This window comes from Parathielavia appendiculata, assembly GCF_033297405.1.
Source record: "Parathielavia appendiculata strain CBS 731.68 unplaced genomic scaffold N657scaffold_13, whole genome shotgun sequence".
Lineage (NCBI taxonomy): Eukaryota > Fungi > Ascomycota > Sordariomycetes > Sordariales > Chaetomiaceae > Parathielavia > Parathielavia appendiculata.
The window spans coordinates 403,024-426,671 of NW_026944232.1; the positions used below are offsets into that span (position 1 = coordinate 403,024).

Below are 23,648 nucleotides of genomic sequence, written 5' to 3' on the forward strand. Positions count from 1 at the left end.
AGAAAGGTATGGTGGACGAGGAAGAGCGCGTTGAGGAGGAAATTGAAGGACCATCAAAGAGGCGTCGGACGGGTTTACGGCTCTGTGGCATCTGCCGCAAGACTGGCCATAATGCAAGGACATGCTCGGAGGCTGGAGAAATAGATAGCTTAAGCGATTCTGAGTAGTTTCAATTGATTGCATCAGATTCTGGTGGACTTTTGGCAGTTTGTAGTGGCATAGTCCGGAAAATGTGTCCGACTCAATGGGGTGTCCGAGTCAATGGTGAATCACGTTACTATATCTTTAATAAAACATAGTTCAAGACAACCTAGCATATAAGCATATGGAGGGGTCGAAGGGATTATAGTTAGATAGTAAGACCTTAATTTGCTAGTAATCTTATTGTTGGAAGTGAAGTTGAAACTCGAAAACTGGGTTGCCGATATCGTACCCCGGTCAGGGGTAATACACAGCTGTTGCATAAGGTCTAGGAGGCACCCAGGCAACTTGGAGAAGGAGAAGGACAGAGCCCTCAATTGACAGATTCTGGGCTGGTCCCGGGCACTCGAAAAGTTCACTGTTTTAAGGGCTCCCATAAAGCGTAACACCGTGAAATCGTGGCTGTTGGCTTTCCAACACTTATATGGTTGGCTAGAGAAGCCTCGATGTTTGGAGCGGGTCAATGATCGTGGAGTGTCTCAACATATTCGACTCGCTCCCTTGCCGACGCAGTCGGGCGGCGTTTTTGAAGCCTCGACAAGAAATGAGAAAGGGTTGGAAATCGCTGCCTGTTGCGCAGCACTGTTTATAACGTTTCGACATTGTGGAGGCTAACCATAGGGTTCGGCGCTGGCTTCGGTGACACGATTCTGTTGATGAAAGACCGAAAGCAATGTGGTGTTACGGTTATTTTTGACCAGTTATTTCCAGCATTCCTCCCCTTAATTACTGTACCTAGTCATCTCGATTGAGCTCACCTTCCTGTTTCCGTGGTGCACTACGCCAGATTGCTATGACCGAAAGAAGGCCGACATAATAAAAGTTGACGAGCAAAGGGGGAGGAGGCGCATGCATCCGGCCCTACCAAGCCGGCCAATACGGCCTGCTGTCACGGCGCCGCTATAGGTGTCTTTACTGAGCATCCTCTCTGATGAGAGCGGCAGAGCATGCCAGCCAGGCACCATCAACAACAGTGAAGGTACCATGGCTCTGTCAGCCTTCCGCACGACATCACTTCCTGGTTGCGGCGTATGTTCCGTCTTGGAACCCCGTCCGTCTGTTGCTAGCGACGCCGCCTGTCCATCTCTGCTTCATCCCACTTGCGAAACCCGTTTCAAGCAGTCTTCTGGAACTTTCGGCAGCATGGCGTTGCCCATGGCACTCTCAAACCTGGCGGCCAACGGCCAAACCCCTGCGCCGCTGGAGCCGAGTCTCTGTTTCCGAGCCCACGAACTGTACATTCCCCTATTCGTACGGCTCTAACCGCCTTCGGCCTAGCTCAGCCTGCAAGCCACACCGATCACCACCTCTATTGCCATCAGAGTCAGCGCATCAAGTCGAGGAGCTCACTACCAGCAAGCAAGCACTACAAATTCATCTAACTTACAGTACCTAAAAAACGAGTTCTGGTTGAACCTCTTAGGATCGTTGGATTTGGACTACCGCAAGCTCAGCCCCACAATTAGGCCCCACCCTCTGTGCTAGCCCACTCTTCAGCTAAGGTGGGGCTCAGCAGGCCCAACTTTTGCACCCCGGGAGGCTTTAATACCATCAACCGGCTGGTAAAACACTATATTCACAAGGTCGAAGTATATTGCAATCAACAACAACTGAATGTGCAATTCGGTGTGTGTGCCTCAATGGAGGTGATATCTGTGATATGTGGTGTGGCTGGCGTAGGCTGCGCTAGGCCGAAGGCAGTTTCGGCCGCGCAAACAGTGAACAGGGGGGAGTGCAATTAGTGAGCTTGTCAGTTTTTCCCTTCTTTTTAACCAAAAGGAAATCTGGTCCCGATGCTAGCGGTTAAACGAACTGCCGGATGTCGCTGCCGGTTTCCGGCAAGCGAAATGGATGCAATCCCGTCGGCTGGCGGGTTCTCACAGGTTTGTTTTTGACCGCCTGCAACACCTGCAGCTTTCCCCAGATTTTCCGTGTGACCGGAAGCAGCGCCAAGGCCGGTATTGAGGTTCCTGCGTCGTACTCTGTTCCGCTTGCATGTGGTGCTCCCCTTGCTTGGGGCTCGGCGATTGAATGCTGCCGGCTGTCGCGAAAGTGTGATCCTCCTTTGCCTCGACCGAGGGGGACGATGGCTGACCAGGCAGCCCTTTTGGTGGCTTCCTAGTTTCTGGGACGGTTGGGCTTATCGGAATGACTATGTGTCATTTTCCTCCGCCCCCAGGTACTGATTATTCCTCGGATGCTCTTCTTTGTTTGCTGCTTTTCTCCAAGGCGCCGCGATGCGTGTTTGCCTGGTCTCGCCTCTTCGGCAACAGCCGGTGTGATCAAGACAGGGCAAGATTGTCGTCTGCTTCTCCTTCATTGGGCTTCATCCAGACAGCAAGCCTGCGCGCCCTCGTGACCGGTTGCCAATGCCGGATAAACAACATTTGACGTTGCCTTCTGTCCCTTTCGATATTCCTGATATAGGATACGGAGTACGACTGGCGGAAAGGACGCACCGAAATCGCGAACACAGTACCGGGAACCCAGGCACCGGCCACAGTGACCCCGAAGTTGCATGGGGTCGAACCCAAATTGCATACCGCCAGCGGGTGTGAAGCCTCAGGGTGGGTGCATAAACGGTTGGCTCGCCGATTCGCCGCCAGGCGCGACCATCGAACCAGTCTACTTTCCGGCCTGGCCATCACTCGCACAAAGGATTGACAGCTGGGTCACCAGATAACGTCGTCAGCGATGCTGCCAAGGGAACGGTGCATCAACTGGCCAGGAAGCTCTACGGTGACAACGAGCTCGGTGAAATTGACTGCGAATTGGCGCACTTCGAGGCCGGCACCGAGGCGGCACGGGAGCGTTGCAGGTCAGGGCCGGGACTGGGCCGCAGGTGGCTCCGTCGCGTGGCCGGTCGGCTGGTCGGCAGCCCTTTGTTTCGTTTCTTTGAATGGAGTCGTCGGGCTGAGTCTGGGAGGGTCTGATTCAGGGTCGGAGTCGTAGACTGGTCGGTTGGCGGGTTGATCGGGTCCGGATGCGGACCCATGTGTGATGCCAGGTTATGTGCATCCTGCGTTCCATTCATGACGGCGACGGTTCTGGCGACGCTCGCGGTTTTGTCTTGCCCTGAGTATCATGGGGCTTCGTGTTTGAACAGGAAAACTGTTGTCAGTCTACCATGTCCTCCTCAGCTTGGTTTTAAGTCCTTTTGCTGGTTGTGTGGCAGCGATCCTGGAAACCCAAGTTTGTGTATGTGTGATTCTTGGAGAACATGAAGACCAAGGTGGCAGTTGGCGTTGTTGCGGCCAAGGATTGGGACCGATGAGTTTCCCGGAAGGGCAGTCAGTTCGTGACATAGAAGTTCGCACGCCCATATATCACCGACCACAGCCAGTAGCCAAATGGTTATTGGCGGTGGTCACCCCCGGGTTGGGTTGCTGTCGAGAGATCTATGATCATTATCGAGACCTCGTCAGTTCGACCCAACACCGGGGCAATAAAACACGCCAACCGCACCCCATCGCCGCCCGCGAAGCAAACTTTCCCCAGGGTTTTGTAGCTGGCTACCTTCAACTGAAGGGGGCTAGCCAGTGAGCTTTTGCTGCCTTCGCCTTTTGAGTTCAACTTTTGCGCCTTTCTCTTCCACATGTGCTTTATGCCCCGTCACTGTCCGATTTCGAATCACACTGCACTCTAAGTATGTGGATGAGCAGCTCAAGGAGTAGAGGAAACGGGCAAACGGCGGCAAGGAATGCATCAATTTCTAGCAGTCAAGCTTGTAAGCCTCCTTGGCCGTCCCACCCCAGAGCATAGCCTGGTCTTGCTCGCTCAAGCCGGCCAGATCGCACACCATTTCAACGATTCGGTGCCACTTCTTCCAGGCCTCGCCGCCAACTCCCACCGTGCAAACCGGCCAGTCACTGCCAAACATGATCCTGCTCGGGCCGAAAGCGGCGACCACAACGGCGAGCCAGGGGAGAATGGCTGAGAAAATGTCCTCGGCCGAGCGCTCCTTGAGCTTGTCAGGCAGCTCGGAGAAGCAGCCGCTAAGCTTCATGTAAGTCTTGCGGCACTTACTGAGCGTGAACATGGCGGTGCGCCTAGATGACTCTCGTCAGTGATCTCTCGACTCGTGGTGCTAGACAGGTTCCGAAACTTACCACGCAATGAATGACGGGTCAGTCTGGTTCAGAATCGTCAAGTCGGGCTTGCAGAGATGATCTAGCACCACAGTCAACACCATCACCTATTTCTTCCCCCCCGCCACACATGCTGCTCCCCGGCGGACTCACTCAAAACAAACACCACCTTCTCTCCTTCTTCGACCCCCTCATGCGCCCGATCAATCATCTCGATCAGCTCCTCCAACTGCACCCTCCCGCGGCGATGCTGATCCACGCCGACATCAAACACGTACCCCTTCCGCCCCAGCACTTTCAGCCCCTCGACAAACCCCTCCCCAAGCGCCGTCCCGTTCTCCTTGTCCTGCAGCAGATACCGAAACCCCTTGACGAGCCGCCACGTCTCGGTCCCGGCCTCTCTCTCTGCCGCCTCCAGATACGCGCCCAGCTTCTCCGGCCCCAGCGCCACCGGCGCCCAGGGGACCAGGCCCAGGCAGAGTCTGGCGTCGGCGGCCGAATGGCCTTCCCCAGACCGGGGTGTCCCCGTTGCCAGGCGCCGCATCCAGGCGATCTCCTGCAGGGGCGCGGTCCAGTCGGTCGAGGAGGCGTTGTGCCGGTCAGTTTCGACGAAGATGAATCCTGAGAGATTGGGGGTTGTAGTCGGGCCGGTGGCGGTGAGGTATTCTGCGACGGAGTGCTGCGAGGCGAGGGGGTGGGAGGGCGTACACCAGGCGAGGGAGGGGATCTCTCTAGAGGGGTAGAGGTGGATGTGGGAGTCGATGATCGGGGCTGTTGAGGCGGGCATGGTGGGTGAGATGTGTGTGAGTGAGGTCAGGGGAAGGTCAGTCCGGTTGGTTACGGGGGTTGAAATGAGCTAAGGTTGAGGTTGTGTTCTTTCACTGAGCTTCAAGATGTTCTAGAGATGGTCCCGGGCAAGAGAGTGGAAAGGCGGCGCGCTCGGTTTCAGCATATGATCTCTGTTATTAACGGCTTGAGATATGAAATGAGAAGCTGTTTTGTCCCCTCACCGACATAGCGGGGAGACTGCATCGCTTCTCCACCAACGAACCAATGGCCATGGAAGGAAAGCGCCTCCGCAGTTCTCGTCGAACATTTCTGCAGCTGCAGACTTGAAGTTTCCGGATCTGTTTTCCATCGGCCAAGTTTCATGACTGGGAACCGGGCTGATGTCGGGTTATAAAACGCCGAGCTTCCGGCTTGTGACTTCCTGACATGCGTTTCCAGAGATTGAGGTGCTGTCCATTTTAAGTAGACAGTGCAGAATACTGTCTTCTTGGCTAATCGTACTGTACGCGCCTGGCGCATTAAATTGTTGCCCCTCGACGCGTTCGCGCCTGCCCAACGCGGCCCCTCCAAAGCTTTGCATCTCCAAGCGCCAACTTCGGACCGAGTCCTTTGATTCACCGATTTCAACGTCTTCAATCTGCGAACACACGAGGCTTTTGCAACATATTGGAGCGCTGCTGAGAACCGTACAAGATGGAACATATCACACAAGGCGCCCTAGAGTGAGCTAAAGTCTGGAATGTAAAGAATATCAAGGTCCTCTGACGTGATGCAGGGCCATCTTCACGGATTCCGACCGCGCCGCCGCTCAGTTCCCCGTTCCGGTGATGCAATGCCTCCATATCAAATTTCTCGAAAACAAGGGCCCCGCAGCCCCGGGCTCCGAGCGGTACCGCATCGTCCTCAGCGACGTCCGCAACTACGTGCAGTGCATGCTGGCCACCCAAGCAAACCATGTGATGCACGACGGCCAGCTGCAACGCGGCTCCATCGTACGCGTCAGGCAATACCAGGCCCAGTCACTCAAGGGCAAAAAGTGCGTCCTATTTCTCTGCCCTCTTATGTACCCGGCGCTTACGAGCTTCATCTAGTGTTATGATCATCTTGGACCTCGAAGTCATCACGTCGCTCGGCACACCTGACAAGTTTGGCGACCCGAAGAGCATGGAAGCCACAATGAACGAGCGGCAAATCACAAACACGACCATCGGCGGCGCGGGCTTCTACGGCGCCAAGAGCGAACCAGTGCAGGAGTCAAAATCGCAGGTCCAGAGGCAGATCGCTTCTCACACGGGCGGCGGGGCCGGGGGCGGAGGCGGTCATGGCGGGCATTCTGCGAGCACAATATACCCCGTCGAGGCGCTTTCGCCATACGCCAACAAATGGACCATCAAGGTTCGCGTCACAAGCAAGTCAGACATCAGGACGTGGCACAAGAACACCGGTGATGGCAAGCTGTTCAGCGTCAATCTCCTGGACGAGAGCGGTGAGATCCGGGCAACGGGCTTCAATGAGCAGGTCGACCAGTTTTACGACCTTCTGCAAGAAGGACAAGTCTACTACATCTCGACCCCTTGCAAGGTGCAGCTTGCCAAGAAGCAGTTTAGCAACCTGCCCAACGACTACGAGATGATGTTTGAGCGCGACACCGTCATCGAGAAGGCTGAAGACCAGAGTTCCGTGCCGCAGGTACGCTTCAACTTTTGCAACATTCAGGAGTTACAGGACGTAGAGAAGGATGCCACGGTCGATATCATTGGCGTCCTGAAGGAGGTGAACCCGGTGGACCAGATCATTTCCAAGACGACGCAGAAGCCTTACGACAAGCGCGAGCTAACGCTGGTTGACGACACGGGCTACTCGGTACGTGTCACCGTCTGGGGCAAGACAGCCACCGATTTCGACGCCAACCCAGAGTCCATCATTGCCTTCAAGGGCATGCGCGTCAGCGACTTTGGCGGGCGTAGCCTGTCACTCTTGTCATCGGGCACAATGGCGATCGACCCCGACATTCCCGAAGCCCATAAGCTCAAGGGCTGGTACGAGTCGAGCGGCAGGAACAACACGTTCGCGACGCACAGCAACCTATCGTCAATGGGGGCTGCCGCGGGCCACAAGGACGAGTTCAAGACGGTTGGGCAGGTGAAGGCGGAGAATCTCGGCATGGAGAACGTCGATTACTTTACGGTCCAGGCGACCATTTTGCACATCAAGCAGGAGAACTTTGCGTACCCGGCCTGCCTGAGTGAAAATTGCAACAAGAAGGTGACGGACATGAGCGACGGCACGTGGCGGTGCGAGAAGTGCGACATGACGCACGACCGGGCCCGGTACCGGTACATTATGAGCATCGACATCAGCGACCACACCGGCCACATCTGGCTGAGCTGCTTCGACGAGCAGGCCAAGATGATCATGGGCAAGACGGCCGACGAGCTCATGGAGATGCAGTCGAGGGGGGACGGGAGCTTCGGCGCCGCGTTTGAGGCGGCCAACTGCAGGAAGCTGGTGTTTCGATGCCGTGCCAAGATGGATACGTATGGTGAACAAACGAGGTATGTTTGTCTTTTCTCCGTTTTGAGCAGCCTGCTGACATCTGGATCTCAGGGTCCGATACCAGGTCATGAGCGTCGCGGCGATAGACTACAAGTCAGAAGGCAACAAGCTGGCCGAGCTCATCAAGCAGATGAGCCAGATGTAACAAAACGGCTGTGTAGGTGGGATGGAGTGCTTTCTCGGTTTGGTTTCGACGGGGAAGGACTGACAAGGAGCTGTGACAGCAACTGGCTATCATGATTGTGCAGGATTGGAGTTCGGAAGCCGCTTGTCGATCTCGCTCATAAGCAATAATGATACGTAGACCATTTTCACTTCTCAAGTTCTGATCTCGGCGAGCCGTGTATGAAGTGGGTTGGAGACGGGAGATAAAACAAACCGACAGGGGCATGTGGTGGAAGGTTCTGCCAATAGAGAAGCTCCCAGATTTTCAACCAATGCTCAAAAAAACCATAAAACGCGTTTTGACGGCTTTTTCGAAGATATATACGGCTTCACAATATTCAAGAGTTATCCTGAGCCATCTGGCTGCTCCAAAGTAAAGGGGTGTGGCAGCCAAATTAAAGTGGGATTGACTTGGTATCTGAGGACAGAGGCAGCGGAGAGATTGCCATGAGTGCTCAAGTGGGGCTTTGCCTGCCTGTAGGCTTCCTATCGCGGGGAGCTCCAGTCAACTTCCAGCATTAGACCACAGAAGTTCTCTCCAAACGACTTCAACACCAACGATCCAATTTACATCCACACTCATTTGTTCTCACGGGGAGTTAACATACCAGCAGAACATTGGTAGACAGGCAGTGCCGTCACTGGTAGCAGACCGACCAACGATTCCGCTGTCTGGTCTACATACATTTCTCACGAGATTACGGAGGACCTTCCTCAGTTTACCGAGGTCGCCGCCGTCACTACCGACTCGTCGCAGATGGATCATCTTGCCTCGGCGCTGCTCGACTTCCCGCCAGCCGGCGCGCTTCCTGACGATGATCGGTACAACTGGGCTGCAAAGTCGCACAGCGAAAAGGTGGACCAGCTAGCTGTGACACAAAGCTTCAAAGAGTTTGCTGCCCAGCTGCTCGACGTAGGTGGACCGTTACTCTCGGTTTCGAGAAAGGCAATCGCTGACCCTTCACAGCACGTCGATCCAGCCCTCAACTCCATCTCGCACCTGAGCCTGCTCATAGCCGCCCGCTCCGCCAACAGTCTACCTCAAGCCGAGCTGCTGGCGAAAATCTCCATCTTCCTCTCCACATTCGACGCCCGCCAGATACGTTACGCGGGGAAAGCCTTTTCGGTCCTTCTCGATTGGCTTGTAGGCGGGACGCTGTTTCCGGTGGGTAGCGGCCTCTAAACCGCCCCCTTCGGCACTTGCTGACCGGACTAGGCCTCTGTTGCAGTAGAGCTCCTTACAACCGCGCTCCTCCGGCTCGACCCCACGGGCTCGGTCCTCACCTCGTACCATGTCGCCCTAGTTAAGCTCGCATTCGACACCGACAACGTCGAACACGCGCTGCCAGTTCTCGAGAAGAACGTCGTATTCTACCCGGGCGCCAAGGGCCAGCTGGAAACGCGGCCGCTTTGTGCGTTGGACTTGCCGCCGGTATCATACATCACGATCGAGTCTGGTCTGACGAAGCAGCTCAGCAGCGGCGACGTGCTGCAGTACGATCTGCTTCGCGGGCTGTGCTTCATCCAGCGGCGGTCATGGGCACAGGCTCTCGACGCCCTGGAGCGCGTCATCACATACCCCGCACGAGACAATCACTCCTGCAGCAAGATCATGGTGGAAGCGCACAACAAATGGATGCTCGTGGGGCTGCTCCTCAACGGCAAAGCGCCAACACTGCCTAGCCACACGGCCGGCGGCGCCCAAAAGGCCTTTTCCACCCTCGGCAAGCCGTACCAGGCGATCGGCAAGGCGTTCGAGGAGAGCACGGCCGAGTCGCTCAAGACTGAGTTCGAGAGCGTCGGCCCGCAGTTCTTCAGCGAGGAGAACAACCTCAACCTGATGCGCCTGGTGATGCAGCACTACCAGCGGTGGCAGATCCTGAACCTGCGGCGGGTCTACACCAAGATCTCGCTCGAGCAGATACGCGCGCGGACGCAGAGCGCCGAGACGGCGGCGCCGCTCGTGACCGAGGCCGAGATCCAGGCGCTGGTGCAGCAGATGATCGACGAGGGTATGCTGAGCGGCGTGATCGAGCGCCCGGCCGACGGGGGCCCGGCCTACCTCGCGTTCCACGAAACGGACGACGAGCTGTCCGAGACCGACTTCGCACAGAAGATGGCGCGCACGGCGCAGCAGCTGGCGGAGCTCGAGCCGCTGGTCAAGGCAACGAACGAGCGGCTGGGCACGAACCGCGAATTCGTGCGGTTCTTGGTCACGCAGCAGAAGAAGGACAAGGACGCGCGGCGGGACTATGACCTGTCGTTTCTGAACCAGGTCGAGGACGAGGATCTGATGACTGGGGTCGTGGCGGGTTTCTAGAACATCCTGCGGGCGTCCCGGTACGCTCAGGTGGATGAGGAAATGGAAGGGCAGTTGACGGCGCGCTGATGGGCTTGGGATCAAGGCTTCTGATGGCAGAAAAGGATTGGCGCACTAGATCACGAGATGTATTTGCTTCATGAAAAGGAACCCTGCTTAGTAGGGAATCATAATTGGGACGAAGGAATCGGCGGCAACCAGGCGTTGAAGATGGTCGGTGCATAGGGACAGCCTTGGCAGGTGTACAGAGATGGTCTAGGACTCGGGAATGGCATAGAGAAGGACTGTTACTTGATTGATGACACCGCAGTGCCAGATGGTCCCCGACCTTGCTATCCGTCTTAGGGCCTAAAAGAACGGGTAGAGCAGTTTCCTGCCTTCCCACTGCAATAGCCTCCTCATTTTGTGCTGGCGTTATGTGCTTTGCATCATCCTCGGTAGGTATACAGGCCCGATAAGTGGATGATGTCGCTAGCTTGCGGTCTCTACCGTACTCATAATGGACAGGGAAGGAGCTGTAAGCCCAAAAAAAAAGAAAAAAAAATAAAAAAAAAATAAAAACGACAAACGGTTGCCGAGTTGAACCACAAGACGGTCTTCACATGCAGTCACTAGTACTCATGCATGGTCAATCATGCTGTGTCCAAGATGAGAATCCATGAGTCGAGTTCTGAGGCCCGGAATTCACAAATGCCGTGCTCTCCACAGATATGTAGGTTTAGACAGGGACCAGTAGGAGCGACGGGGTATGAGAGTTGAAGAAAAATTTCGGAGAGAGGTAGCCGTTCCTGGATGCATCTTCCTCCTCAACGCTCCAACCACAACTCGTTCAGCACCACCACTCACATGCAGGACGCCTGCTCCCGGCCCCCAACCTCCAACCCCAGCTCCCTCACAACCATCGTTTCAGGTCATCGGCCGGGGACATCTCACATCCTCCCTCGCAGGACGTCCTGCAAATGGAAGACATACCGGACAGTATCTACCTTGACTACCCATCGCCCATGAAGGGTATACCCTCTCCGTCAATCTCGCCCGAACCATGTTTGCCACCAAAATTTCGAAAAAAGAAACTCAGGTACCGAACGAATCTCGCACGTATGCGATTCTATCCATTCCTTATCCCCATCATCATTGCATAGCAGCATCATATCATATCTGTGGAAGAAAAACAAAGCCTAGAAGAATGAAAACAAACAGAGTAGCCGTGTGATGTGGCGCCTATTTGACATGATTCCCCGCTCTACTTTCCTACTGTAACCTCCGATGTGTTGTTCTTGTGACACCAGGTCCCAAATCCATTCCGATGCCCACAATTCACATAGCTTTTTATTCCCCTACGAAGAAACAAAGGGAAGCACGAGTCCGCATAAGAGACCCTGGAATAGATAGGAGAGGGCAAGGAAGGGTTTTAATGAGATGAAGAATCGCGAGATGATTACATAGAAAGGCTGAGAGAAAAAGAGGGAAACGGGGAAGGGAAGGAAAACCGGATAGGTAAGTTCTAGGAGAAGAGGAGGAATGGAGAGAGGGGAAATAAACAAAAACACATAAACCCCCTAAACTCCACTTTCCTGCTCTCCTCTCCTTTTCCCGCACACAACACAACACCAACTTCAAAACAGCTTGATGTTTCAACGCTCCATCAACTCCCTCACCTCATAACCCCTTCCAAGAAATCCTCCATCAAATTAATTCCTCCCGATACCGCTGACCACCTGTGCATCATGTCTCCCAACCGGGTCAGCAACCGACCTCCTCCCCTGCGGCATCCTGCCCCGCGCCGCCAGCAACGGCAGCGTGGTGCCTGTCCACAACAGACTCGTTCAAAGAAACCTTCCTCGCGGGAAGGAACTCCGGCCCAGCAGCATTGGTGTCATTATTAGCGCCATTACCACTGCCAGTGCCATTAGTGTGACCAGTGACAAGAGTGCTGCTGCTGTTGCCGCTGCTCAGAGCGAGATACTGATGTTGATGATGTTGATGAGGGGAGTTCAGACTCGGATTTGGAAGCGGAATTCTTGGATTCGGGTTCCTGTTCCTCAGGGGCGGAGCGATGGGGCCGTAGGGGGAGGTTGACGACATTGATATTGACCCTGACGAGGTCGATGACGGGGAGGTTGTCGAGGTGGACGTGGACGTGGACGTGCACGTGGCGGTGGGGAATGCTGTTGTGTTTTTCGGAGAGGTGTTAGCTTTTTTTCTCTCCAGAGGTTGACATACTTGTCCTTGGATAGGTGACGAAGGGACGGGGGAGTTCGTGAGAGGGTGGATGGATAAGGAGAGCCTAACAGCGAAGTGCGAGGGCAACGTACCAAACTTGCAAGCAGCGCCAAACGAGGACCCGACATTGATGGGCTGGGCCTGGGTCAGGGGTGGCTCGGGCCGGTACTGCCGTGTCTGCGAGGCGCGGCGGATGTAGCGCGGGTAGTCCCAGGGCCAGGCGCGGGTGTCGTTGGCGGGGCCAGCGAACTGGGTAGCAGGGGTGTTGTTGTTGGCGAATATGTTTCCACCCTGCTCTGGATCAGCACCGGAATGGTCGTAGCGTAGATGGTCAGGCCTGTCGCGAGACTCGTAGTCGGCACCATCGTAGGTACGCAGGCTCTGGTCAGGGTATCCGCGCTGCGAGGACGGCTCGGCCGAAGAGGTAGTGCGCCACGACGGGCGGATAAGCTGCTCCCGCGCGTGGCTAATTGGGGTGCCGTTGATGTTTGCTGGAGCTTGGGGGCCGCCTCCCCAGCGCGAGGCAGCCAGCCCGCCGTTTGTTGTGTTCTGTCGAGGAGACTGGCCCTGGAAAAGCCTGGCAGAGGTTGGGTCGTTGTCGCCCCCAGACGATAAGTGGGCGAGAGTCCTCTCGAATCTTTTGGCGCTGTGCTCCGCGGCAAAACCAAACCTTTGGTAGGTCGGGCTCGCAGGTAAGGTAACTGCGTCACCGCCCATACCACTCCCAGAACCAAGCCCCTGACCAAGTCTAGCAGGAAGCCTCCCACCAGGAGCAGGAACAGAAGCGGCAGAGGTGAGCAGCCTCCCAGGTCTCTCGAGACAACCACCAGCAGAGCTCCTCTCACCGAGGCCCTGACCAAACCCCTGACCCTGACCATGACCCTGACTCGAAGCCACCCGTCCCAGAGCCCGCTGCTGCACACGATCCGTCATCCCATTTCCATTCCCATTTCCATTCCCATTTCCATTCCCATTCCCATTCAATTTCCCATTCCCTTTCCCACCCACAGAAGAAGAACCCGACCCCAACCCCGAACTCGAACCCTGCACCGACCCCGGAGCCGGCGGCGCCTGCAAGACCCTCGACAACTCAGCCTGCCTCCGCTTCCACCACACGGGATAACCCAAGAACAGGCCCAGCTGGTGCTGCGTCGCGCGGTCTGAGGGCATCTCGTGCTTGTACTTGCACCCTTGCTGAGTGAAAGCGCAGACGCCTTCGTGGACCCACTTGTCGCAGTAGACTTTTATGCGTTTGGGTGTTGTCGTCGTTGTTGTCGAAGAGGAAGATGATGATGAGGTTGGGGGTTGGTTCTGGGAGGGTGTCAGGTTTGTGGTTTTGTTGGTGTTGTTGTTAGTGCTGTTGGAGCGGGAAAGGGAGGGGGCGGCGAGAATGCGGTCGATTTGGGACTGGTTTTTTTTTCCTCGTTTAGGATGTGCGTGTCCGGATAGGTAGTTCTGGAAGAGATGCTGGGAAGAGAGAGGGGAGGAATCTCATGAATGGGGAGAGGTTGTTGGGTGACAGAAGGGGTGAGGAGGGAAGAAAAGGGGTTTACCTGGATCGCATCGCCGTTGGTATTTCCATCCGGGGGACACTAAGAGCACGGTCAGCCATCAACAACGTTCCAGGCACCTCGTATGGAAAAAACTCACAAGCGCGCTCAAAGCCTGCGTGTTGCTCGACTGTCCGTCGACGCCGACGCCGGCCGGCACAGGCAGCGCCACCAGCCGGTCGTTTCCGCTCTCGTTTGCCGGAATCCCCTGCAAAGGGTACGGCAGCATGTCGACGGGCACCAGGCGCGTGCGCGTGCCGTTGGGCCGGACAAAGCAGTAGCCGAGCGTGTCGGTAGAGATGGTCACGGAGAAGGTGCCGTTGCTGGTGCTGCTATTGCTGCTGCCCTGGGCGTTCTCATTGCCGTTGGCGGAGGCGGTGTTTGTCGCGGTGTTTTCGCTACCGAGTCCCAGATCGCTGATGCGGGTGGTGATGGGGTTGGCAGATGGCGAATTCGGAGGCATGCTGGTAGCATTTTCGGCTGGGATACTCCTCGGCGGGCCGTCTTGAGTGCCGAACTCAAGACTGCTGCTGGTGGACGAGTGATGGGTATAACCAGGATCCTGATTGAAGGACATCGAGACGGATGTTGACAGTGACACACGCGTCGGCGGGGGATGCGGATTCGGCTGGTTAAAGCCCGTCATCGCGTTGAAGTTGGCGGGCGCTGCCAGCGGACTGCGGGCCGGCGAATAGGCGAAGGGAGACTGCGGGCTGGACGTGCTTCCGTTACTGTTGATGGTCAGAGAATCCAGCTGCGGTCTCGTGACGACATCGACGGAATCGACGGCACTCTTGGCTCGCCAGTTATCCGACACGATGGGGCGCGACGCCTGGTCGAAGCGTGGAAAGTGTCTGATAGTCACGTCGTCGGTACTGCTCGAGTTGGCGTTATCCATGGGCTTGGAGGCAATCCCACCAGTGATGTCAGAGCCAATCTTCACGTCGTTGCCGTCTAAAGCCAGCAGGTTCGAGTCGCAGCTGGTCAACCTCTGAATCCTCTGACTGGCGCTGAAAACGGCCGAATGAGGGGAATGGGAAGCCGGGTCAAACGGCGACTCTTGCAGCTTGGTGCGTGGACTCGGAGGCAACGAACCCTCCATGGCCATGTCGCGGGTCATGTCGAGTGAGCGGGGAGAAAGCGAGTCGATCGTTGGCGAAACGGCAGTCGAATGTGCGAGACGAAGGGCCAGGTGACTGTAACTCTGCGGGCCGCGAGGAGACCTCTTGTCTACCGGGGGCGTGGCCGGGGTGCGTGAGCGGTCGGGAGTCAGGGCAGGCACCCCGTGATCCTTCGGAAAGGCTTCAGTCGGCGTGAGTTCCTGGAGGGCGTCCATGGCGGTCAAGAAAGGTTCTGCGAGCTCTGCTCTGCGAATGTGAAGACCAAGCCACGGCCAAGCCGAAGACAATATCGGGGGAGGGAGAAAGCGAAAGCGGGCCGAATCTCTGTGATGCAAACGGACGGACAGGGGCACAAGGCACCAGCACCTGACGCCTGCTGTCGTTTCTATACAGCCTGTTTCAGTGAGGCCGGTAGTTGTCTCCAGGGACTTGATAGCTGTCTGGCAGAGAAGCCGCCAACGGAGAAGAAAGAAGGCGAGACAGCGCTATACGCCGAGATGACGCGCTGCGGAACCGGAACCGTCCCACAAACTCTTGACTGGAACAACCGGCGGCAAGACGTGACACGCGTGTCACGACAGCTGGGCAGTGCCTATGTCTGTCTGTCTGTCCCTGGTGCCCGATGAGGCAGAGCTGACTCGGTGTAGCGTGCAAGAAGAAGGGGCACAGAGACGAGGTGCTGGGCAGTAAGTAGCAAGACAAAAAGTCCGAATCGTTCCGAGTATGCTGCTGTTGCACTAGATAAGGCGTTACTGGGCGTGGTTAGAAACTCAAACCTCAACTTGAGAGTTGAGACCCTTCTCTTTTAAACACCAGCACCATCCACTACTCCACCCACACACATGGCCCTGTTTCCCCAGCTTTGTCCTGCCTCTTCCCAACATATCCAGAGTCTTCCCATCAAGCACAGTCCCGCTTCTCTCTCCAAACCCGCCATCACCAACCAGCAGAGCGCCCGTGCAAACGCCCGACAGAGCCCAAATAAGGTTGCCTGCATCTGGCCCGGATGCCTGCATCCACAACAACACAACCACCACCACATTTGCCACCTCAAACCCGGCCCACCGCCACGTGACAAACAGGGGCTCCCAGACCGGCCAGACAAGACAGACATTGGACGGGGGCCGGCTATGTACTCTGTACGGTGAGTGAGCTTCCCTCTGGGGATGCAGATGCTGCTTGTCTGACAGAAGGAAGGGAACTGATGGTATCAGTGGATGGAAAGGCACAAAACTAGAAAACAGAAAAGAAAAACAAACCGTTGAACGACAAATGCAATGCCTTGATAGGCATCTGCTTTTCCGCTGGCGGCGGCGATGGCCCATCTCCCGGCAGCCACCATGCAAGCCATGTCATGCTGTACCATGCTAAGGTATGCAAGTCACCACGCGGGTATGCACGCTGTGGCTTATACGCTCTGCCTGGCCAGTGTCAACTCAATCCAACAGGAGAACCAGATGACATCTGTAGAGTGAGTCTGAAGATTTGGGGGTTTGTCGTCTGCTAGGCATGCCAGTAGTAGGCAAGCCGCCCGGTATCTCTCTATCCATCCATCCCCTGCGGTCTAGAACTGCAACTGTTCACGTCAAATGCTGTCATCTGTTCGTCTGACTTCACAGCCGACCCCTGAGCCCATCACGAACACGCCCCTGAGCCGAGCACAAACACCCTCCTTCTTTTCAATCACCAAGGGTATCGCAGGCAAGGAAGAAAAGAAGAAAAGCAGGGATAAGCCCTATGACGTTGCTGAAATCGTCCACCTCCGAACGAAAGCAAGAGATGCTGCCTGCACGTCCATGCCCACGAGGCAGGCTTACTACCTACCCCGTGGTGACATGCGAGGCAATGCTATCCGCCGCATACCTCGGCAAAAAAGAAAAAGAGCAGCCAGCCAGCCCAAACCCGTCGCCATACCATGCCATGCTCCTCCTGCCTATGCTCTCCCCAAACCAAATGCCTACCGTCTCAGAAAAGAGGGGGATGGAAAAAGCAACGACGTTACCCCTCTCGCCCAATGATCAAATCCACTGCTGCAACTCACAGCATATCCACGCCCCTTACTCCTCCACCCGCACCCGCAGCCTTGCCCCGTAGTTATTGTTGCTGCTGTTGTTGCCCATTCCCAGCCTTCAACCGCCTCAACTTCTCCCCCAAGCGCGCCCACTCCCTGCTCACCTCCCCAGACCCCATCCTCCTCCCATTCACCACGATCAACCCCTCCCCCCTACCACCAGCACCACCACCACCGCCTTCCTGCCCAATAACAGCAAAACTAGCAACAGCCTTCTTGAGCCTGTCCATAGCCAGCCGCAGCCTCGCCTCTGACTGCATCTCAGGACAGTCCCACGTCTCCGGGTGCATGTACCCGCATACAATGCACAACCTCTGCAGCGGCACCACCTCTGGCTGCTGGACTTGCAGCCCAGGCCCCAACAGAGTAGGAGCAGAAGAAGAAACCGGAATTGGAACCGGAATCGCGCTAGTGGAGATACTAGTTTGAGCAGCAGTACCAGGAGCAGGACGACGGGCAGGGAGAGGGCCCATCGAGGGGACTACCGGGACGGGGATCGGGGTATGAGACTGCCGGGTGGTAGGGGTCCCAGCAGCGAGGGCAGCGACGACTTCGGCGTCCGGGCCTAGGTCTGTGAGGGTCCAGCCGAGCTTGCCGGAGGGCAGGACGACTTGGATGTGGTTCTTGCCGGGTCGGATGCTGGGGCCCTTGCCTGGTTGGACTGCTGCTCCTCCTCCGGGGACTGTTGTTGCTGCGTGGGTTCCGTTGGGACGGCCTGGTCCTGCTCCTGCTCCAGCTCGAGCTGGCGCAGGGGCAATTTGCTGCTGCTGCTGGTGTTTGCTCGGCGCGCTGGCGTCTTTGTTTTTGCGCGGCCGGCCGGCTTTGTCGGCGTGCTGAGCGACGTCTTGGCCTGGCGGCGGCCGGAGGACTGCGGCCGTGGTGTCTTGGCCTTTGGCGTTGCGGGCGTCGCGGCGGGCTTTCTTGCCCGCGTTTTTTTGGGAGTCTCGCTCCAAGTTTGAGGGCCCTTCTTGCGTGAGCTGGTGTTCTTCGACTGAGCTGGCTTGTTCTTGGGCATGGCTGGAGCGCGACTCGCACCCCGCCCGCCCGACTTGCCAGTGTACTTTGCAGGGGTTGACTTGTTCGTACCTTGTGATTTGCCCTGTCCCTTGTGTAAGTTAGCTCCGACCGGCGTCGACTCACCCATCACGGCAGTTTCCTCATCGCTCGACTCTGCCTCGCTCTTATCGGTGCCTACGAATTCGCCGTCGCCATCTGCATGGTCACTGTCTCCTGCCGCGGCATCCTGGCCTTCGTCAAACTCGAACCGGGGCCCAGCGTAGTTGGCGGCCTGTGCAGAGTTAGTCACGAATCATCAACAGATGCACACTGCACCTACTCCACGGCGGCGCCCTCCACGGCCGAGCGTCTCCATGGCCCGCTCTGCCTGCTTCCGCGCCTCCTCCGCACGCTGCTGCAGGATCTGATCCCACACACTCAGGTTGATAGTCGGCTCCGTCTCGACAATATCATCCGCAAGCGCACCCTCATCGTTGGCCCAGATACGAGCAAAAGCAAAGGCCGACTCGGCCGACTTATTTTCGTCAGTTTTGGTCTCTTCCATGATGGACCGGTCTAGGAGTTTGTCCACAGCAGCCGAATCGTACGTGATGGCCTCCTTTTTGTTGCCTTCACCGAACAGAGCCGCAGCGCCGTGTTTGAGGACGGACTCGACGTCGTTGGGCGCGTCCTCTTCGTTATCCATGGTTTCGATTAGAAGATGGTCCAGAGCAAGCTTCTTGCGGCCGATTTGGAGGATCTTCTCCTCCGGCGAGTCCACGGTCATCAGCTGGAAGCACAGCACCTTCTTGCGCTGGCCAATACGGTGGCAACGGGATAAAGCCTGGATATCCTGGTGCGGGTTCCAGTCGGGGTCGAGAATGATGACTGTATCGGCGGTGGCGAGGTTGATTCCCACGCCGCCCGCACGCGTGGAGAGCAGCATGGCGAAGATGTCCGAGTCGGGAGCATTGAAGGCATCAATCCTCTTCTGCTTCTCCATCGACGACTGGGTGCCGTCCAGACGTTCATGCCTCAGGCCCATGCCGGCCAAGAAATCCTCCAGGATTGTCAGTTGGTCCAAGAACTGACTGAACAGTAAAACGCGGTGGCCACGCTCCTTGAGCTTGGGCAGCATGATCTCCAGAAGCATAAGCTTCGAAGAAGCCTCGATGAGGTTGCGCCTCGCGAGCTCCGGCGAGCTCGTGCGATCCTCAATGGCCTGGCTGTAGATAAACGGATGACACAGGCATTTGCGAAGCTGCATCAATATGTTGTTGAGGCTGCCACGATCACTAACCTTCACCTTGCTCTGCACAAGAATGGAGCGGATGAGCTCAGGATTACGCTCCATGATGGACTTGCAGAGCTTCTGTTGCAGAACACTCATGCTCACCGGGACGATGATCTGCGCCATTGGCGGCAAGAATGTGAGGACCTTGGCCTTCGTCCGGCGGAGGAAGTAAGGGCGGATCAGGTTGTGGAGCGCAGGCAAATTCTCCGACGTGATCTCTCCAAACTGCTCATCCAGGCGCTCTGCCTTAATGGCTGGGTCGACAAACTGGAGGAGGTTGAACAATTCCCGCTTGTTGTTTTGCAGGGGCGTCCCGGTAAGCAGCAGCTTGAACGGGATGCGCAAGCTATTGAGAGCCCTGTATAGATTGTTTTCGTCGTTTTTGAGGGCCTGGGCCTCGTCGACGACTAGGCCCGCCCACTTCGTGCCGGCAAACCGCGAGCGCGTGTCATTGTCCTTGGCCGAGTCATAGGACATGATGACCACGTGAGCCTTCATTTCCCGGGTTCCATTGGGAAACAGCTCGTACTGGAGCGCTAGCGACTGAGAGACCCTTCCACCGTAGTAGGCCACAACGCGCAGATCGGGAGCCCACTTCTTGATCTCGCGGCGCCAGTTGGGGCAGGTTGCATTGGGCACCACGACGAGGAATGGCCAGATCTTGGGGTCATCCTGGATGAAACTCGAAAGCAGGGCGACAACCTGAACCGTCTTGCCGAGGCCCATTTCGTCGGCAAGAATTACGCTCCTCTCGTGGTGGTAGTTGTATAGCATCCAGTTGAGGCCCTCAAGTTGATATTCCATCAACTTGCCACCACGGAGGCCTTTGGGCTGCTCTTTGACCTCGATGCCAGGAGCGAAGACCCGCTGGCGGAACTCCTCGATCCGCTCCTTCATCTTGGAGTAAGGCTCTGGCCTGAAGTGCTTGCCGTTCAGGTACTCGTAATAAGCCGCGCAAAAAGCATCGTATATCGGCCCCGCATCAGGAGCCGGAGGCGTGTCCCAGACGGCATCATCATAGCCTAAGCCTTCAAATTTGACATAGATCTTGATGATGTGATGGATTCGACTCAGGTCATCTTCAAACTTGTCCTTGACCGACTTGGCCTTGTAGCGCTTTTCATCCAGAGACGACCGCGGCGCTTGGTGGACATCAAGGATGATGTCGGGCGTGATCCACGAGTCGTGAATCGCGTCCTTCTCGGTCCACCTTAGGAGGTTGTCGGCATGCTGCCTCTCTCCATCGATGCCCTCATCAGAGCGCTCTCCGAATGTTCGCTTGATGAACGACTGCCGCATGACGGCACTAGCGACGCCAAAGAACCAGGCTCCAGGCACCCACATGCAGTGGTTGTAGGACTTATGCTGCCACTTGAGCAAGTACTCAAGGCTGTCCTCGTCAAAGTCAGTAATCCACTGACCCTTGGTATATGCGCTGGGATTCAGCGGCCGCCAAGCGACCACCTTGTCAATCTTTTCCTCTTCCGTGTCCTGGCACGTCTTGCAAGTCCATGTAATCTGGTATTCCTCGCGACGATGCTTGCGCAGATGGAGCGGGTCGTCGATGGCGGGATCCCGAGACTTGTTTGGGTGTGGCAGATGCTCATAGTGCCAAGCGCGATGGCAGCGGCAGCACCGAAACATCACATTGTCCGGATTGTTGACAAGCTTCGTGTCAACGGGGGTTATGGGGTCGACGCCGCCGTTTTCATTGCGCAGCGCCTCCTCCTGTTTGACCGTCTTCCGCTCTGAGAAAGGCACGCACGACTGATTCTTGGTGTGGCACCCTTGGCAGATGTCGTGGCTGGGAGCCTGAACGTCCTTGTGCTTGTAGGTGCAGATGCAGAACCGGCATTGCATCACGAACGAGTCCGGGCCAACCTTTGTCACCCGGTGTTCTCGGACGCTCCGGACGCCAAGGCAGAGTTTGTGGTAGGAATTGGAGCAGCCCTGGCAAGGTATCAGAGCCCCCTTGTTCCGGTCGTCTCCGTAGCCGCACGACTCGCAGATGGTCCGATGAACTTCCTTAAACTCATACGAAGCCGGCTGGAAAACTTCGCGCATGCTGACGGCTTTCGGGGCAGCTGGTGCTCGCTCTTCCTCGAGCCGGTAATAGATCTCATCGTCGTCGGAATATTTGTCTGTCATGTTCTTGGTCGCCCTGCCGGCACGCGATGAGCGGCGTCGCGACTCGAATTCGATGTCCGAGTCCTCGACCAGCTGCAAACCGCCGCGAGGACCGGGCTTCGTCCTAGCTGACAGCTTCCTAAGCCGCCTCCGCTTCGTCTGGACGATGTCGGATTGAACGAAGGAGAATGACGGGTCGCCGCGGGCCCCATCCGAGTCTTGGAGTTCGTCTCGGTCGTCGTAGTGCGAACCGTGATTTTGATTGAAACCCACGCTGGCTCTAGGGCGCAACCGCCGCGGCCGCCCTGACCCTGCTAAGCTCCCATTCTCACCTTCGTCAGATGCAAGAAGGGAATTGGCGCGGGTGCTCGCACGTGTGCTGCGCCGCCCGTTGCGGGCTTCCAAAAAACCGTCAATCGTACCCGGTCTCCGGCGAGCGGCACGGGCGTCCTGGACGTCCTCTTCATCAGAGTTCACCTCAAACTCATCATAGCTGCCGTAATCATCATCAAGACGCTTCCTCTTTCTCGTGCCGAACTGCTCGGCATAGTCGTCATAGACGTCATCCTGTCAAGAGTATCAGCAAGCGTTCAACTCAACAGGCTGCGCAGAATGGATCGGGTAAGGAGATTAATTGTGAGGTGTCCTGTGTGTGAGAACATGTGAGGGAGAACATGTGTGGGAGGAGCAAAAGAGAGGGACCCGGGTGAAGCGGACCGGCCAAATGCGAAGTGAGAGTCAGAGACTATTTTGCTTGCATCACAACCAACGGTAAGGAAAGGTATCATAAGTGCACACTGCCAAGTTCCCTCTGCCTACCATTGTCGCGGTCAATCAATCGGTGAACGCCGGACTGAGGAGATATGAAACGGAAAGGTGACGGAAGAGTGAATGGAATGAAAACTGTGGATGAGAATGAGGTCTTGGATCCGAAACAGCAGAGCGTGACCGTGTATCGTGATCGGCTCTGGTGTTGCAGGTTGAAGAAGAGGGGGCGCGAAGAGTGTTGAGGATAGAAATCGAGAGGTGTTGTGGAAGGGAGTAATATTTGGAAGTGTATTTATTATGGGCGTGGGTCTCGAAAGCTCAAAGAACCCAGAAGCCAGGCAAGGAAGAAGAGTTTATCGCATTGTGAGGGCTTGCAGCAATGCATTAGAATGGGGAGGAGGATGAAAAGCCGAACTTCGGATCTCGAGGAAGGCAAATCAGGGAGCAGGCCCACATCGGTAGAAAAACCGTTCCGGGAGAACTTCGACACCTGCCCTTCGAGTCTCTCTTCGAAGAGCAGCGTGATCTGAAGCTGGTAAACGTACGAGGCTTGAGAGCCGTCAGAGATCCGGGAGCAAGAAGCAGCTCCCCTTGAAGATCCCGCTCTGTACACTCGGGTAGCCTCGGCAGCAGCAGTATGAAAAGTATCTAGCCAAGTCAAGGCAACAAGCTTGCGCATCCCTTGCTTGTAGCAAATGCCCACGGTTTTTCAAACCCATCAGTTGAGGCAGCATTTGACTGCGTCTTGGGCTTCTCTCCAAAGACACTGACCCGCCACCCGGAGCCCCATAACTAAATCACGGCCAGCAGAGAACCACGCAGAAATTGTCACTCACCTGACGTCTTCTCCTCCGCGTTCTAGAGTACTCCTTTTCCGGCTGATAGTCCTCGACTCTGACTTTCTGGTATTCTGCTCGTCGGGCGGGTGGCAACCATGGCAAGCGAACTTCGATGCTAACGGGTACGATGCGATTCCCAGGCTTGTCGGCGGGCTGCTTCGTAATGCCGTTTGTTTGCCTTTCCCTCATCGCCGCCAACGAAAGTTCTTCTGTATCGACAATGGGTGGGGTATCTGATGCCCCAGTGAGCGTTACGGGCGACTCTCGGGCGATTTTGTCCAGGTTCAAGGGATCCGGCGCATCCTTATCGCTGAGATCGTATTGGAAGGTGAATGGCGCTGCTTCTGTCCTTGCCCCGTCGACGAACAGCCCGTCCTCGGAACTTGGCAAACCGTTCGAGGTTGCCATGGTAGCAAACGGCCGAATCGAGTCGAGCTTCGGATCCAACTCCGACAGACCGTCCGCGATTCCCGTGGCTGTATAAAATGCCAAGTCAGTGATGTTTGAGTCTAATTTTTCTAGTCCCATACATAGTCAGTA

The 23,648-nt window shown here is 56.3% G+C and overlaps 8 protein-coding genes across 8 annotated transcripts; 4 read left to right on the forward strand and 4 right to left on the reverse strand.

The window, feature by feature from the left end:
- Window positions 1-1,808: 1,808 nt before the first annotated feature.
- Window positions 1,809-2,403, forward strand: N657DRAFT_135688 (uncharacterized protein). The gene has a single exon (XM_062785905.1). It carries the CDS (start codon window positions 2,021-2,023, stop codon window positions 2,321-2,323), a length of 303 nt encoding a protein of 100 aa, XP_062644851.1. The 5' UTR covers window positions 1,809-2,020; the 3' UTR covers window positions 2,324-2,403.
- Window positions 2,404-3,818: 1,415 nt separating this feature from the next.
- N657DRAFT_648455 (amidohydrolase 2) lies at window positions 3,819-5,478 on the reverse strand. The gene is made up of 3 exons (XM_062793517.1): window positions 4,443-5,478; window positions 4,311-4,371; window positions 3,819-4,250 (listed from the first exon to the last, which is right to left on the reverse strand). Exons 1-3 carry the CDS (start codon window positions 5,074-5,076, stop codon window positions 3,914-3,916), a joined length of 1,032 nt encoding a protein of 343 aa, XP_062644852.1. The 5' UTR covers window positions 5,077-5,478; the 3' UTR covers window positions 3,819-3,913.
- Window positions 5,449-7,998, forward strand: N657DRAFT_648456 (replication factor-a protein). Its single transcript, XM_062793518.1, has 4 exons — window positions 5,449-5,800; window positions 5,854-6,114; window positions 6,170-7,633; window positions 7,686-7,998. The coding sequence occupies exons 1-4, from the start codon at window positions 5,772-5,774 to the stop codon at window positions 7,777-7,779; spliced, it is 1,848 nt and encodes a 615-aa protein (XP_062644853.1). The 5' UTR covers window positions 5,449-5,771; the 3' UTR covers window positions 7,780-7,998.
- Window positions 7,999-8,303: 305 nt separating this feature from the next.
- N657DRAFT_624161 (uncharacterized protein) lies at window positions 8,304-10,564 on the forward strand. The gene is made up of 3 exons (XM_062790705.1): window positions 8,304-8,712; window positions 8,767-8,964; window positions 9,016-10,564. Exons 1-3 carry the CDS (start codon window positions 8,557-8,559, stop codon window positions 10,117-10,119), a joined length of 1,458 nt encoding a protein of 485 aa, XP_062644854.1. The 5' UTR covers window positions 8,304-8,556; the 3' UTR covers window positions 10,120-10,564.
- A 1,464-nt stretch (window positions 10,565-12,028) lies between these two features.
- On the reverse strand, window positions 12,029-15,228 carry N657DRAFT_683192 (uncharacterized protein; the record flags this gene model as incomplete). Its single annotated transcript, XM_062796551.1, has 5 exons — window positions 12,029-12,287; window positions 12,343-12,406; window positions 12,435-13,653; window positions 13,896-13,934; window positions 13,993-15,228. 5 exons carry the CDS (start codon window positions 15,226-15,228, stop codon window positions 12,029-12,031), a joined length of 2,817 nt encoding a protein of 938 aa, XP_062644855.1.
- A 277-nt stretch (window positions 15,229-15,505) lies between these two features.
- N657DRAFT_135809 (uncharacterized protein) lies at window positions 15,506-16,470 on the reverse strand. The gene has a single exon (XM_062785906.1). It carries the CDS (start codon window positions 16,336-16,338, stop codon window positions 15,784-15,786), a length of 555 nt encoding a protein of 184 aa, XP_062644856.1. The 5' UTR covers window positions 16,339-16,470; the 3' UTR covers window positions 15,506-15,783.
- On the forward strand, window positions 16,427-17,069 carry N657DRAFT_135825 (uncharacterized protein). The gene has a single exon (XM_062785907.1). The coding sequence runs from the start codon at window positions 16,603-16,605 to the stop codon at window positions 17,029-17,031; it is 429 nt and encodes a 142-aa protein (XP_062644857.1). The 5' UTR covers window positions 16,427-16,602; the 3' UTR covers window positions 17,032-17,069.
- Window positions 17,070-17,107: 38 nt separating this feature from the next.
- Window positions 17,108-23,516, reverse strand: N657DRAFT_578555 (uncharacterized protein; the record flags this gene model as incomplete). The annotated part of the gene is made up of 4 exons (XM_062789326.1): window positions 17,108-18,048; window positions 18,171-18,372; window positions 18,421-22,068; window positions 23,106-23,516. 4 exons carry the CDS (start codon window positions 23,514-23,516, stop codon window positions 17,108-17,110), a joined length of 5,202 nt encoding a protein of 1,733 aa, XP_062644858.1.
- Between the last annotated feature and the right edge of the window lie 132 nt (window positions 23,517-23,648).

What these genes read in the sequence shown, in the direction of transcription:
- N657DRAFT_135688 (XM_062785905.1), top strand. Translation starts at nt 2,021, where the DNA reads ATGTCGCTGCCGGTTTCCGGCAAGCGAAATGGATGCAATCCCGTCGGC.
- N657DRAFT_648455 (XM_062793517.1), bottom strand. Translation starts at nt 5,076, where the DNA reads ATGCCCGCCTCAACAGCCCCGATCATCGACTCCCACATCCACCTCTAC. An exon ending in GAAGGTGGTGTTTGTTTTGA is followed by an intron (nt 4,372 to 4,442) that starts GTGAGTCCGCCG and finishes CTGTGGTGCTAG; the next exon opens with ATCATCTCTGCAAGCCCGAC. An exon ending in GACCCGTCATTCATTGCGTG is followed by an intron (nt 4,251 to 4,310) that starts GTAAGTTTCGGA and finishes AGAGTCATCTAG; the next exon opens with GCGCACCGCCATGTTCACGC.
- N657DRAFT_648456 (XM_062793518.1), top strand. Translation starts at nt 5,772, where the DNA reads ATGGAACATATCACACAAGGCGCCCTAGA. An exon ending in ATCACACAAGGCGCCCTAGA is followed by an intron (nt 5,801 to 5,853) that starts GTGAGCTAAAGT and finishes GACGTGATGCAG; the next exon opens with GGCCATCTTCACGGATTCCG. An exon ending in CAGTCACTCAAGGGCAAAAA is followed by an intron (nt 6,115 to 6,169) that starts GTGCGTCCTATT and finishes AGCTTCATCTAG; the next exon opens with TGTTATGATCATCTTGGACC.
- N657DRAFT_624161 (XM_062790705.1), top strand. Translation starts at nt 8,557, where the DNA reads ATGGATCATCTTGCCTCGGCGCTGCTCGACTTCCCGCCAGCCGGCGCG. An exon ending in TTGCTGCCCAGCTGCTCGAC is followed by an intron (nt 8,713 to 8,766) that starts GTAGGTGGACCG and finishes GACCCTTCACAG; the next exon opens with CACGTCGATCCAGCCCTCAA. An exon ending in TAGGCGGGACGCTGTTTCCG is followed by an intron (nt 8,965 to 9,015) that starts GTGGGTAGCGGC and finishes TGACCGGACTAG; the next exon opens with GCCTCTGTTGCAGTAGAGCT.
- N657DRAFT_135809 (XM_062785906.1), bottom strand. Translation starts at nt 16,338, where the DNA reads ATGGGCCATCGCCGCCGCCAGCGGAAAAGCAGATGCCTATCAAGGCAT.
- N657DRAFT_135825 (XM_062785907.1), top strand. Translation starts at nt 16,603, where the DNA reads ATGCTGTCATCTGTTCGTCTGACTTCACAGCCGACCCCTGAGCCCATC.